At 34.7% G+C, this 14,185-nt stretch overlaps 1 protein-coding gene across 1 annotated transcript in view; it reads left to right on the forward strand.

Annotated features, from left to right (window-relative positions):
- Positions 1-13,910, forward strand: part of LOC129476757 (deleted in azoospermia protein 1-like) — a 35,443-nt gene extending 21,533 nt beyond the window's left edge. The window contains exons 14-17 of the mRNA XM_055269615.1: positions 1,783-1,854; positions 4,189-4,260; positions 9,705-9,803; positions 13,748-13,910. Of these exons, the coding sequence (XP_055125590.1) occupies positions 1,783-1,854; positions 4,189-4,260; positions 9,705-9,803; positions 13,748-13,801 (297 nt within the window). The 3' untranslated portion in view covers positions 13,802-13,910. The remainder of the gene's footprint in view (positions 1-1,782; positions 1,855-4,188; positions 4,261-9,704; positions 9,804-13,747) is intronic.
- Positions 13,911-14,185: the final 275 nt, after the last annotated feature.

Genomic DNA, 14,185 nt, shown 5'->3' on the forward strand with positions numbered 1-14,185 from the left:
TCAGGGATTAGAAACCTCAAGTACTTTTTTTTTTCTAGTCTGTTTCTTTTATTATAACAAGGGAGCCATCATGATCAAATATTTAAATATTATTCAATTCATGGGTTTTTGAAAATGTGTAGGAGTATTTACATAATTTTGGTTACTTTTTTTTTTATTTATGATTCCATTACACTGGCCTGTTGGGGCGCAAAGGAGTTATGTTGTTCCTCCGGTAAAGGGAATTAGTGAAACATATACTTCCTCTTCTTTCTTGATTTTTTTGTGTGTCATATATGCCTATAAATATTTTAAATGATTCTTTATATTAATGTGTTACGTTTTGTTACTTTCTTTTTAACCTTACAATTATAATCTCCCGTGGGAGCAACAGTGCCTTTTTCTCTCTCAGGTTTTTGTATGCTTAAGCAGTGGCTTATCCACGTAATGACAAGTGTTCAGTTACTTGTTGATAGATTATTTAATCTAGGAAAGGTAGTCCTAATGTAGCTTTGTCTAAGAAAGGTAGTATTAATTTGGCTTTAGAATAGCATGTATCTGATTAGAATCTGCATCTGGATTTACCAAGCATAAAAAATTTGATAAAGAGAAACAGAAATGTTTTTCTGTTAATTACTCTTAAATAAGAATAGGATTAAAAAGAGTATTACCTGTATAACACCTGAGCTGCTTTCCCCCATGTAACTAAAATAATTGAAAGCAATTCTCCTCATGTGTCTGCCTACTTTATTCTTCTCTAAGTTTAGCAATTAATTCAGCTATTCGTTATTTGAAATGATTTCCAGATGCCTCTGCATATAAATTGCTGACTTCTGGATATATTCTGGTTCTGGAATGGGTAGATTTCTGATATGTTTTAGATATCTATAAATACCATCAGTTTCTGGCATGTAATGTCTCTGATCCTTGTTACTTTGCTATTTAAAGTAGATTTGACATGCTTTGTCACTTAGCGGTGATAAATAACATTTATTTTGTTCTTAGTTCATTTTATTTATATCTTAGTTTAAAAGACATTTTCTTTGATAGAAAATAAATAACAGAATAGTAGTGAAATAGTTATTCAGTGTTTCTCATTTGTTGACATTTTCCCTGTGCTTGAAACATGTATGGTATACCTCATCTTCTTTTTCCTTCTTTGAACAATGGCTAGAATAAAAGTCATTTACTTCTAACATTTACTGTGGGCCATTACTGAATCTGGGTGTATTCATGCATGCTGCGTACCTATATGTGTTCAAACAATAAGTATTTATTGAAACATATGAGACATTATACTGTCTCTTTTCCAGTATTGGATTATATACTGCACTTAGTTTTTCAGCATGAAGTACAGAAAACGCCACACATTCTGTAGAACTACGTATTACCTTATAATATCGTCAGGTACAAATCAGTCCGGAAGCATTTTTACAGGGAAATAGCAAATGTATTAATTTAACTTACATTGAACTCTGTCTTAATGCAGCCTTATCACCAGTGTAAGAAATAACTTCTGGGTGGGCATAAGTACACAATGTAAGTAAGGTTAACTTTGCCTGGCGAAATAGCCAATTCTTTTGTCGTTTGTCTCTTCCCCCTCCACAGCCAACCGTAGGACTTGACCGAGAATAATACGTTCTTCATCAATCAGTCAGTCATTTACAATTCTGCATTGTTGTATATAGAAAAATAATTAGTATTTCAATTTTTTTCATTTTTTTTTATACTGGGAATATTTATTTCTAATTAAAAAAATGTTTTACTGTATTAATTCATTCTTTCTGTATAATTTATTTTCAGGCATATCGTACTTATCCAAATGCACCAGTTCAGGTCATCACTAGCTATCAGTTGCCTGTATATAATTATCAGGTAATGTAAGAGGGAGTAAAATGATTTGCTTTCAGATATTATTGAGGCCTTTAACTTGTTTATACAAATTTCCTGAATAGTTTGTCATTTTAAACTAGTGAAGTATACCTAAAAATTAAGGAAACACTTAGAATTAGTGTAGAATGAAGACCTCTGTCTTATTTAGAAGTAATGAAGTACGATTTTGACAGGAATATACTTGGCAGTAACTTTTCTGTAGAACAGATTTCTGAGATTTGGTGTCCCCTTCTTCATTTCTGGATGTAGTTTTCATCTTTGCTGTCAAATAGCTGAATGAAACATCCAAACTTGACTTTCATGAATTTTGTTAGGGAGATAGAGTGAAATAAAATTATGATCCACTTTTTAGAGCACAGAATTCCAATTATATTTTCATTTTAGCTGGCTGTTTCCCGATAGTAATTCTCTGGATCTCTTTTGGTAGATACAACTATATCTATGACCCATAATTATATCTGTGGTAATAAACTGAAAGAGCTGGTATCTTTGAGTTTTCCACATTGCCAACTCCAGAAAATTTGGAGAAAGGTGAAGTTTCATATATAAAAGTAACAAGAATGTCATGAACTACAAACATAAAGTACTTAAGTTTTCCATTCTGTTACTTTTATTATAATAAAAAAGGAGACAGCAGGATAAGTACTTCAATATTGTGCTTCTCATGTGTTTTTGAAAATGTGTAGGAATATTTTAACAGTTTTGGTTTCCGTTTTTTTTTTTTTTTTTTTTTTTAAGATGCCGCCATAGTGGCCTGTTGGGGAGCAAAGGGATTATGTTGTACTTGACATTAAGTGAATTAGCCAAACATATACTTCCTGTTCCTTCTTGATTTTTTCCATGTCATATATGCCTATAAATATTTTTAAATGATTCTTTATGTTAATGTTTTATTAATTTGTTTATTTTTACTTTGTTGTTAACCCGATTATAAACTCCAATGGGAGCAACAGTGCCTTTTTTGCTCTCAGGTTTCTATGTGCTTAAGCAATGGCAGATCCACGTAATGATAGGCTATATAATCAAAGAAAGGTGGTATTCACGTGGCTGTAGAATTAGCATGTGTCTGCGTGGAATCTGCCTCTGGCTTTACCAGCAATAGAAAATTTGTAGAAGAGAAACAGAAATGCTTTGCTGTTAATTACTCTTAAATAAGAATAGGAATAAACGAGAGTATTACCTCTAAACCACCCGAGCTGCTTTCTCCCTTATAACCAGTTCCTAAAGTGAATGAAAGCAGCTCTCCTTATGTGTCTGCCTGCTTTATTCTTCTGTAAGTTTAGCAGTTCATCTAGGTATTCTTTATTTGAAATGATTTCCAGATGCCTCCTCATATAAATTGCTGACTTCTGGATATATTCTGGTTCTGGAATGGGTAGATTTCCGATGTGGTGTAGTATATATATATATATGTAAAACCCATGAGCTTCTGTCATCTAATTTCTCAGATCCTGGTTACATTGATACTTAAAGTAGGGTTTGACATACTCTATCACTTACTTTTGATAAATAACGTTTATATTCTTCTTAGTCTATTTTATTTATGTGTTAGTTTAAAAGACATATTCTTTGATGGAAAATAAAGTAACAAAATAATAGTGACATAGTTCTGCAGTGTCTCTAATTTGTTGACATTTTCCACATACTTGAAACATGTATTGTATACCCCTTCTTTTTCCTTCTCTGAACAATGGCTAGAAAAAAAGCCCTGCTTGTTTCTGTCATTTACTGTGAGCCATTACTGAATCTGGGTGTATTCGTGTATGCTGCTACCTGTATGTTTTCAAACAATAAGAATTTATTGAAACATGTAAGACATTATATTTTCTCTTCTCCGGTATTGGATTGTAGACTGCACTTAGTTTTTTGGAATGAAGTACAGAAAAAGCCGTAACATCTGTAGAACTACGTATTACCCTATAATATTGTCTAATACAAAACAGTCTAGAAATATTTTTACAGGGGAATAGCAAATGTTTTAATTTAACTTACATTGCAATGTGTCTTAATGGAGCCTTGTCACCAGTGTAAGAAATGACTTCTGGGTGTGAATAAGTACACAGTATAAGGTAAACTTTGGTGAAATAGTCAATTCTTTTGTCATTTGTTCCCCCTTCACACCCAAAGTGTAGCACTTGTCATAGAATATTTCTTTCTTCATAAAGTCAGTCATTGATTTAGAATTCTGCATCGTTGTATGTAGAAAAACAATATTTTAACTTTTCAAATATTTTTGTTATATTGGGAATTATATTTCTTTCTAATTTGAAAAACTGTTTTACCATATTCATTTTTTTCTGTAACCTTTAATTTCAGGCATTTCCTGCTTATCCAAGTTCACCAGTTCAGGTCACCACTGGATATCAGTTGCCTGTGTATAATTATCAGGTAATGTAAGAAGGAGTAAAATCTTTGCTTTCAGATATTATTGAGGCCTTAAACTTGTTTATACAAATTTCCTGAGTAGTTTGTCATTTTAAACTAGTGAAGTATACCTTAAATTTAAGAAAACACTTAGAATAAGTCTAGAATGAAGACCTCTGTATTAGTTAGAAGTAATGGAATAATATTTTGACAGGAATATACTTGGCAATAACTTTTCTGTAGAACAGTTTTCTGAGATTTGGCCCTTCTATATTTCAGGATATAGTTTTCGTCTTTGCTGTCAAATAGCTGAATGAACCATCCAGAAGGACTTTCATGATTTTTTTAGGGATATAGATTGAATAAAATTATTACCCAATTCTTAGAGCACATAATTCAAATTATAGTTTCATTTTAGCAGGCTGCTTCACGACAGTTGTTGTCTGGTTCTCTTTTCATAGTAGATAGGACTCTATCTATGACCATTAATCATACCTATCGTAATAAATTCAAAGTAGTAACGTCTTTGAGATTTCCACAATGCCAAATCCAAAAAATTGGGGAAAAGGTGATGTTTTATATTTATATGTGGAATGTGGAAGTAACAGGAAGAATGTCAGGGATTAGAACCATAAAGTGCTTCCTTTTTCCATTCCGTTTCTTTTATTATAATAACAAAGGAGCCAGCATAAGTACTTCAATATTATATGTATCATGTGTTTTTGAAAATGTTTAGAAATATTTGAATAATTTTGGTTTCTTTTTTTTTTTTTTTTTTTTTTTTTTAAGATGCCACCGCAGTGGCCTGTTGGGGAACAAAGGAGGTAGGTTGTACCTCTGGTAAAGTGAATGTACGACCATGTACTTCCTGTTCTTTCTGGATTATTTCCCATATTATATATGCCTATAAATATTTTTAAATGTTTCTTTATATTAATGTGTTACATTTTGTTACTTTCTTTTTAACCCGGTTACAATCTCCCATGGGCGCAACAGTGCCTTTTTCTCTCTCAGGTTTTTGTGTGCTTAAGCAGTGGCTGGTCCACATAATAAGTATTCAGTTACTTGTTTATAGACTGTGTAATCTAAGAAAGATAGTATTAGTGTTACTTTAGAATTAGCATGTATCTGCCTAGGGTCTGCCTCTGGCTTTACCAGCCACAAATAATTTGTTGAAGAGACACAGAAATGTTTTGCTGTTAATTACTCTTAAATAAGAATAGGAATAAAAAAAGAGTATTACCTCTAAAACACCTGAGCTTCTTCCCCCCCTTATACCTAGTTCCGAAAATATTTGAAAGCAGCTGTTCTAATGTTTCTGCCTAGTTTATTCTTTAAGGTTAGCGATTAATCTAGCTCTTCTTTACTTGCAATGATTTCCAGATGCCTCCTCATATAAACTGCTCACTTCTGGATATATTCTCGTTCTGGGATGGGTAGATTTCTGATGTATTTTACTATACCTATAAATCCTGTGAATTTCTGGCATGTAATTTCTCTGAGCCTGATTACTTTGATATTTAAAGGAGGATTTCACATACTCTATCACTTATTGGTGATGACATTTATTTTCTTCTTAGTCCATTCTATTTATGTGTTAGTTTAAGAGACATTTTCTTTGATGGAAAATAAAGTAACAAAATAGTAGTGAAATGGTTCTTCAGTGTCTGTCATTTATTGACATTCTCCATGTACTTGAAATGTGTAGGATTATACCTCTTCTTCTTTTTTCTTCTCTGAACAATGGCTAGAGAAAAGGCCCTACTTGTTTCTAACATTTACGGTGAGCCATTACTGAATCTGGGTGTATTCATGTATGCTGCTTCCTATATGTTTTCAAACAATAAGTACTTATTGAAACATATAAGACATTGTACTGTCCTTCTCCAGTTTTGGATTGTATACTGCCCTTAGTTTTTCGAAATGAAGTACAGAAAAAAATATAACATCTGTAGGAGAACTACATATTACCCTGTAGTGTTGTCAAACCCAAAACTATCTGGAAGTATATTGACAAAGAAATAGCAAATGTATTAACTTACATTGAAATCTGTCTTAATGGAGCCTTATCAGCAGTGTCAGAAATAACTTCTGGGTGAGCGTAAGTACACAGTGTAAGTAAGGTAAACTTTGCCTGGTGAAATAGTCACTACTTTGTCATTTGTGTGTCCCCCCGCCCCACCCAAAGGGGCTTAGCACTTGACAGAGAATATTTCTTTCTTCCTAAAGTCATTCATTCATTTAGAGTTCTGCATTGTTGTATTTAGAAAAGTAATAATTATTTTAAAGTTTTTCATTTTTTTTTTTAATTTTGGGAATAATATTTCTAATTTAAAAAGATGTTTTATTGTATTCATTCTTTCTGTAAACTTACTTTCAGACATACCCTACTTACCCAGATTCACCAGGTCAGGTCACCACTGGGTATCAGTTACCTGTATATAATTGTCAGGTAATTGAAGAGGGAGTAAAATGATATATTTTCAGATATTATTGAGGCCTTTAACTTGTTTATACAAATTTCCTGAATAGTGTGTCATTTTAAACTAGTGAAATGTACCTAAAATTTAGGAAAACACTTGGCAATTGGTCTAGAATGAAGCCCTCTGTATTATTTAGAAGTAACGGATTAACATTTTGACAGGAATATACTTAGCAATAACTTTTCTGTAAAACAGTTTTCTGAGATTCGTTGTCCCCTTCTATATTTCAGCATGTAGTTTTTCATCTTTACTGTCAAATATCTGAAACATCCAGACTGACTTTCATCAATTGTTTAGGGAGATAGAGTGAAATAAAATTATCATCCCATGCTTAGAGCACAGAATTCCAATTATATTTTTATTTTAGTTTGCTGCTTCATGATAGTAGTTCTCTGGGCCTCTTTTCATAGATATGACTATATCCATGACCCATAATCATATGTATGGTGATAAGTAATAAATTGAAAGAACTCGTATCCTTGAGATTTCCACAATGCCGACTCCAGAAAATTGGGAAAATGGTGAGGTTTTACATACAAAAGTAACAAGAACGTCAGGGGTTAGAAACATAAAGTACTTCTTTTTTCTACTCTGTTTCTTTCATTTTAATAACAAAGGAGCCAGCATGATAAGTGCTTGAATATTGTGTATCTCATGAGTTTTTGAAAATGTGTAGGAATATTTTAATAGTTTTGGTTTCCTTCTTCTTCTTTTTTTTTTTTTTTTTTAAGATGCCACCACCGTGCCCTATTGGGGAGCAAAAGGGGTTATGGAGTAAAGTGAATTAGTGAAACATATACTTCCTCATCTTTCTTGACTTTTTTTCTATGCCATATATGCCTATAGATATTTTTAAATGGTTCTTTATATTAATGTTTTATGTTTTGTTACTTTATTTTTAACCCAATTATAAACTCCCATGGGAGCCACAGTGCCTTTTTGTCTCTCAGGTTTTTGTGTGCTGAAACAGTGGCTGGTCCACAGAATTATAAGTATGCAGTTACTTGTTGATAGACTATATAATCCAGGAATGGTAGTATTAATGTGGCTTTAGAATTAGCATGTATCTGCCTAGAATACGCCTCTGGCTTTACTAGCCATAAAAAATTTGTTGAAGAGAAACCGAAATGTTTTGCTATTAATTACTCTTAAAGAGGAATAGGAATAAAACAAGAGTATTACCTCTAATACACCAGAGCTGCTGTCTTACATCACGATTGGATATTTGAAGGATATAGTAAGTGTTAAAATTCTCAAACACTCCCTTACTACATTTGTTTCTTAGAATCCTTCTACCTCTGACTATGTTGATGCCTGGAAGAGATTTTAAAACAAAGGGCTGCCTTAATGTATTTCAACTTTTTGTTTAAAACAAGGTTTCTGAAGTAACACAATTGAATTTCAACACAGCCTACATTGAAACTTTTGATACCAGCTCACCTTTTTGGGGAATAAATAAGTAGCTTTTAAACATATCTGTGTATCTGTTTAATTACACTTTCATTATTCTAAATATAGGCTTATTCAGCTCTTAACTATCACTGTAGAGAAGTTGATGCAGGAGGTGATGTTGTGCCAAATGAATGCTCAATTCATGAAGCTACCCCACCCTCTGGAAATGGCCCACAAAAGGCAAACATCTAATTTTGAGTTTTTTAAAATATATATTTCATATTATTTTTCTAATTTTAATAACTTTTTTTTGAGAAGCAAACATTTTTGCCCAAATTTTAAGATGTTAGCCATAAATCATGGAGCTTAAATAACGGACTGATACTCAGAAGTTAATGTAAAGGTTGTTGAAATTTCAGATACCCCAAATTTTCAGTATATAGGTATGTAAAGTTTCTGATTCAGCAGTCCTTTCCTGTATTTCAGTTCCACTGATTTTAAGAAAAAGCCATTCTTTAATAAATACTGTATTAATATGATTTGGCAGAATGCTATGGGAGGGTTTCCTCTAGAATTCTACTCGAAAGAAGAATTTGTTTGAATTATATGTCCCTTTTCTTTTACCACAGTTTTGATCTTAAGCAGTGAAAAATATTATTTAAATAAGCATTCTCTCCATAACATTATATGTGGCAGAAGTTTCCAACAGTGGTGAAGTCAGGACAAATTATTCAATTACTGAAATAGACAGGGTTGTTTCTTTTTTTTATCATTAGTGCAAATTTCTGTAATAACAATACTGTCAGTCTAGCGTCACATACGTTCTGTTAAGTAGGTGGGAGTGTGGAAGTAGTTGATGTGTTGGTAATATGTATAATACCCAAGAAGTCCCATTGGAGCGTAAATTCCTTGATTTGATACTGGATTTTAAAATGTGAATAAATATTAAAACATACTTTTACAGTATAATTGTCAGGTTTTGTCCTGAGTATTTTTTCTTGAAACATTGGAGTTCACTTAGGGATGTAACAAATTCAGCTTTTTAAACCGGTATTCTATCGCTAAGGTTCTAAAATAATTCTTCGATTTGTCAGAAAACTTACATACTGAGGATATGTAGTAGGAATTACAAATCACATTTTTATGAATTTCTTTTTTTGTTTGTTTGTTTGTCTTGCGGTGTCGCCCAGGCTGGAAGTGCAATGGTGTGATCTCGGCTCACTGCAACTTCCATCTCCTGTGTTCCAGTAATTCTCCCTCCCTCAGCCTCCTGAATAGGTGGAATTACAGGCACCCGCCACCCAGCTAATTTTATACTTTTTAGTGGAGAAGGGGTTTCACCGTGTTGGCGAGGATGGCCTTAAACTCCTGATCTCAGGTGATCCGTCCGCCTCGGCCTCCCAAAGTCGTGGGATTACAGGTGTGAGCCCCTGCTCCCAGCCTCTTTTAGCATTTTTTGCGTTTCTTTAGGAAGAAACTAATATGTTCGTTAAACCATCAAAAAAAAAAAAACCAAAAACACACACACACCCTTATTAAGAGTGAGTGAAAGAAAGAGTTGTCTTTCCATTACTGAAAACTTCTGTGTTTCAGAAATCTGTGGACCGACGCACACAAATGGTGGTATCTTGTCTGTTTAATCTGGAGAACAGACTGATAAATTCTGTTGTTACTGAAGATGACTACTTCAAGGTATGAAAGGAATGGTATGCATAATTAAAAAGCACACTTGTTCCCTCTCAAGTTAGCTGTTTTCCTTGTGGTACATGTATTTTGAGATTTCTTAGAGGATTTTTTTTTTTTTTTTTGAGACGGAGTCTCCTTCTGTCACCCATGCTGGAGTGCAGTGGCACTGTCTAGGCTCACTGCAAGCTTCACCACCCGGGTTTACGTAATGCCATTCTCCTGCCTCAGCCTTCCGAGTAGCTGGGACTACAGGCGCCCACCACCAGGCCCAGCTGATTTTTTCTGTTTTTAGTAGAGACGGGGTTTCACCCTGTTAGACAGGATGGTCTCGATCTCCTGACCTCGTGTTCCGCCCTCCTCAGCCTCCCAAAGTGCTGGGATTGCAGGCGTGAGCCACCGCGCCCAGCCTAGAGCATTTAATTGAACTGTTGGCACTTGACTGTAACCCAGTAAACCAGTGTGGGTTTTACCTGGCAGTATATTTTCTGCTGCCGAACCTTGATACAATGTAGTCAAATTTGGGGAAGAATCCTGCAGCAGAAATTTGTATTTGAAAGGGTTTACTAGAGAAGAGAGTTAGTTGACTACCTTGACCAAATAGTAGAAGAAAATTTTAGATACAGAAAGCAGATCTTGGCCGGGTGCAGTGGCTCACGCCTGTAATTCCAACACTTGGGGGCTGAGGTGGGTGGATTGCTTGAGCTCAGGAGTTTGAGACCACCCTGGGTAACATGGTGGTCTCTACAAAAAAATACCAAAAATCAGCCAGTTTTGATGGTACATGCCTGTAGTCCCAACTACTCCAGAGGAGTCTGAGGCAGGAGGATCGCTTGAGCCTGGAAAGTTGAGGCTGCACTGAGCCGTGATCGTGCCATTGTAGTCCAGCCTGGGCAACAGACTGAGAGACCTTGTCTCAGAAAAGGAGAACTTAATACATGCATATTGGACTAAAGAGAAGAAAAGAAATGGTTTACGCAGATGATACACCTGAACAGTGCGAAGGGAGAAAAGCGGTAAAATGAATCAGTAAAAAGTTGAGTAGAAAGAAAGAAAGGTTGATTCAGAGTTGCTGAAGTGGAAGAGAATGTGGCTAGTTGAATTCCAGAAAGATCTGATTTCTGATCCCACCTTCTATCCATGTTAGATAGATAAATCTTTTATTAAGGCTGTAGTTTTTACAAGTCTAAAATGAGAAGGTACAGGACTAAAGGTTTCTGGGTCCCCGTGGTTCTAAGTCTGTAAATATGAAAAAGAACTCACTTGGTCAGCCCAGTGGGAGTAAAATATTATGGTTAATAAAGGGAAGGTGTTTTTTAAATAACAATTTTATTGAAATAATACCAGTAATACAATTTATGTATTTAAAGTGTGCACTGTTTTTTATATATTCAAAGTTGTGCCACCATGTCCACAATCAATTTCAGAATATTTAAATCACCGCAAAAGTCACCCCCCTACCTTAGCAGTCACCTGCTATTTTGCCGGAACTTGTGTATCCCTAGGCAACCACTAATTTACTTTTTTCCTCTAAGGAAGTTTCTTGTATATGGAATCATACATAATGATGTGGCATTTTGTGACTGGATTTTTTTCACTCAGCATAATGTTTGTAAGGTTCATCAATATTCTAGCACGTATCAGAACTTCATCGTTTCTTTTTATTTGTAGATATTACCTTATTCTGTTCATGCATTCATCTGTTAAAGACATTTGGATTATTTCCATTTTTTAGCTGTTATAAATAATGCTGTGAACATTTATGTACAAGTTATTGTGTGGACATAACGTGCCTACTTCTCCTGCGTATATACATGGGAATGGAATTGCTAAGTCATGTTTAACCTTTAGTGGAACTGCCGGATTTGTCAAAACTGGCTACACACTTCACATTCGAAAGAAAATGTTTAACCATCACTTTGTATCTTAAAACAGAACTAGCTTTTTTTCGTTCGTGAATGGATATGGGATGAAGCTTAAGCCTTTATTTGAAGGGTTATATTATGGATCTTCTGTATAATGTAGAAGAGTAGAGCCAAATAGCAGAATTAAGTTCTTAACGTCTTTGCAACAGGGAGTAAACATATTTAAATTTGTCATTTGTTCTCTTGTTGCTTCATTCTACGTAGATAGTATAATTTAGAAAAGAAAGAACTGGAATTGTACATCAGCTCACCTTGCTCAAAGTTCTGATTACATTGGTGTCTACAGTGGTACATAAATGATTTTCAAAGCAGAAGATGATACTTCGTGTTTTTGTTGTTGTTGTTGTTGTATTTTGTTGTTGTTGTTGTTGTTGTTGTTTTTTGAGGTGACCTCATTTGGTCATCCAGGCTGGAGTGCAGTGTCGCATTCACAGCTTACTACAACCTCAAACTCTTGCACTCAAGGGATCCTTCTGCCTCAGCGTCCCAAATAGTTAGGATTATAGACATGCACCAGCACACTTAGCTAGTTAAAACGGTTTTTTTTTTTTTTTTTTTTTTTTTTTGAGACAGAGTTCCACTCTGCCGCCCAGGCTGGAGTGCAGTGGTGCGATCTTGGCTCACTGCAAGCTCTGCCTCCCAGGTTCATGCCATTCTCCTGCCTCAGCCTCCTGAGTAGCTGGGACTGCAGGTGCCTGCCGCCGTGCCCAGCTAATTTTTTTGTGGTTTTAGTAGAGATGGGGTTTCATTGTGTTAGCCAGGATGGTCTCGATCTCCTGACCTTGTGATCTGCCCGCCTCAGCCTCCCAAAGTGCTGGGATTACAGGCGTGAGCCACCGTGGCCAGCCAAAAGATGTTTTTTAAGAGAGAATCTTACTATATTGCCCTGGCTCGTCTTGAACTCCTGGGCTCAAGTGATCCTCCTGCCTCAGCCTCCCAAAGTGCTGGAATTACAGGCGTGTGCCACCATGTCCAGCCCAGAAAATACTTTTTTAAACTTGAGTTCTCACCTGGTGTTAGACAAAAGACTCCCTTTGAAACTTCCAGAGTTTTCTGCATATTTGGGAGAGGAATCAGTAGTTGGCATCCTGCAGTTGTCTGACATCTAGACCTATTTTGATTGACTGCATGTTGTTATATTGAATTTGAATGCCTGAGATACTTTTGAATGTATTTACAATTTCCATAGCTGATCTCACTCTTCATTGTCTTAATTATGTAGCCCTCTCACAATCTTGTTTCCTCCATGACCTCAGAAGATACATGTTGGTGACCAGTTTTCTAGATGTTAACCTAAATAGATTATCACTCTTTTGACAGATGAGGTAACTTCCAGAGGCCACTTTTATTTATATGAAAATGAAACTGAAGTCTTAAAAAAAGGGCACGGCTTTGTAGAAAAGGAAATGTTACTACTCGTTCAGTCATTCCCATTCCTCCTTGTAAGGCCTCTCACTTCTCTGCACGTCTGTAGGCAACACAGAGTGAAAAGAAAGTTTTGCATGTATTTTAAAGTTTTATCTTCCTTTCTAAAGAATGATGTGTCTTCAAAGGTTAATGGTATGTCTTTAAATGCCAAAACTTAACATATTTTAATCTAAAAACATGAACTTTCAGATTGGAGAGCTGTTCGCCAGCTCTAGTTGCCATTAAATGCCGTTCAATTAGTGAAAAAAGTATTTTTTACAATTACATTTTCTACCAGCTGTCTTTGGGACATTACTGCAAAATTATTAACTAAGAAGTACATAAAATGATACTGAGTTTAAGTCCTGTTATTTCTGAGTTTACTGGAATTTGTTTTCTTTAATTATTGATTTCTTTTTTAACTGTTTAATAAAACCAGCCGTCTTGGTACATTTGTTATCCCAATGTTCAAATATGCTTCCTGAAAAGAATCATCTTTTTTTCTCATTATTTATAATGTTTAAACCCAAAACAAATGGTTTAAGTTTTGACAACTTTCAGATCCGTACTAGTCATCAGAAATTTTCGGTAAAATAAAAGGACTATTTCTGTCTTTTCCAGGATAAAAGAGTGCATCGCTTTACAAGAAGTTTGGCCGTGTTTAAATCTGTTTGATCCTCTCAGCTATCTAGTTTCGTGGGAAGTTGCTGGTTTTGAATATTAAGCTATAAGTTTTCCACTATTATAGAAATTCTGAATTTTGGTAAATCACACTAAAACTTTCTGTGTAAGTTGTATTATTAGACTCTCTAGTTTTATCTTACATTGAAACTGTTCTTCATTAGATGTTTATTTAGAACCTGGTTCTGTGTTTAATATATAGTTTAAAGTAAAAAATAATTGAGACTGAAAGAAGTTAAGATTTATCTGCCAGGATTTTTAAAAAAATTGAAATTTGCATTTTAAGTGTTTAAAAGCAAATACTGATTTTCAAAAAAAAGTTTTTAAAACCTGATTTGAAAGCTAAGTATTTTGATAGTCTGAACACAAGCATTTCAC

The sequence above is a fragment of the Symphalangus syndactylus genome, chromosome Y, assembly GCF_028878055.3.
Source record: "Symphalangus syndactylus isolate Jambi chromosome Y, NHGRI_mSymSyn1-v2.1_pri, whole genome shotgun sequence".
NCBI classification, from domain to species: Eukaryota; Metazoa; Chordata; class Mammalia; order Primates; family Hylobatidae; genus Symphalangus; species Symphalangus syndactylus.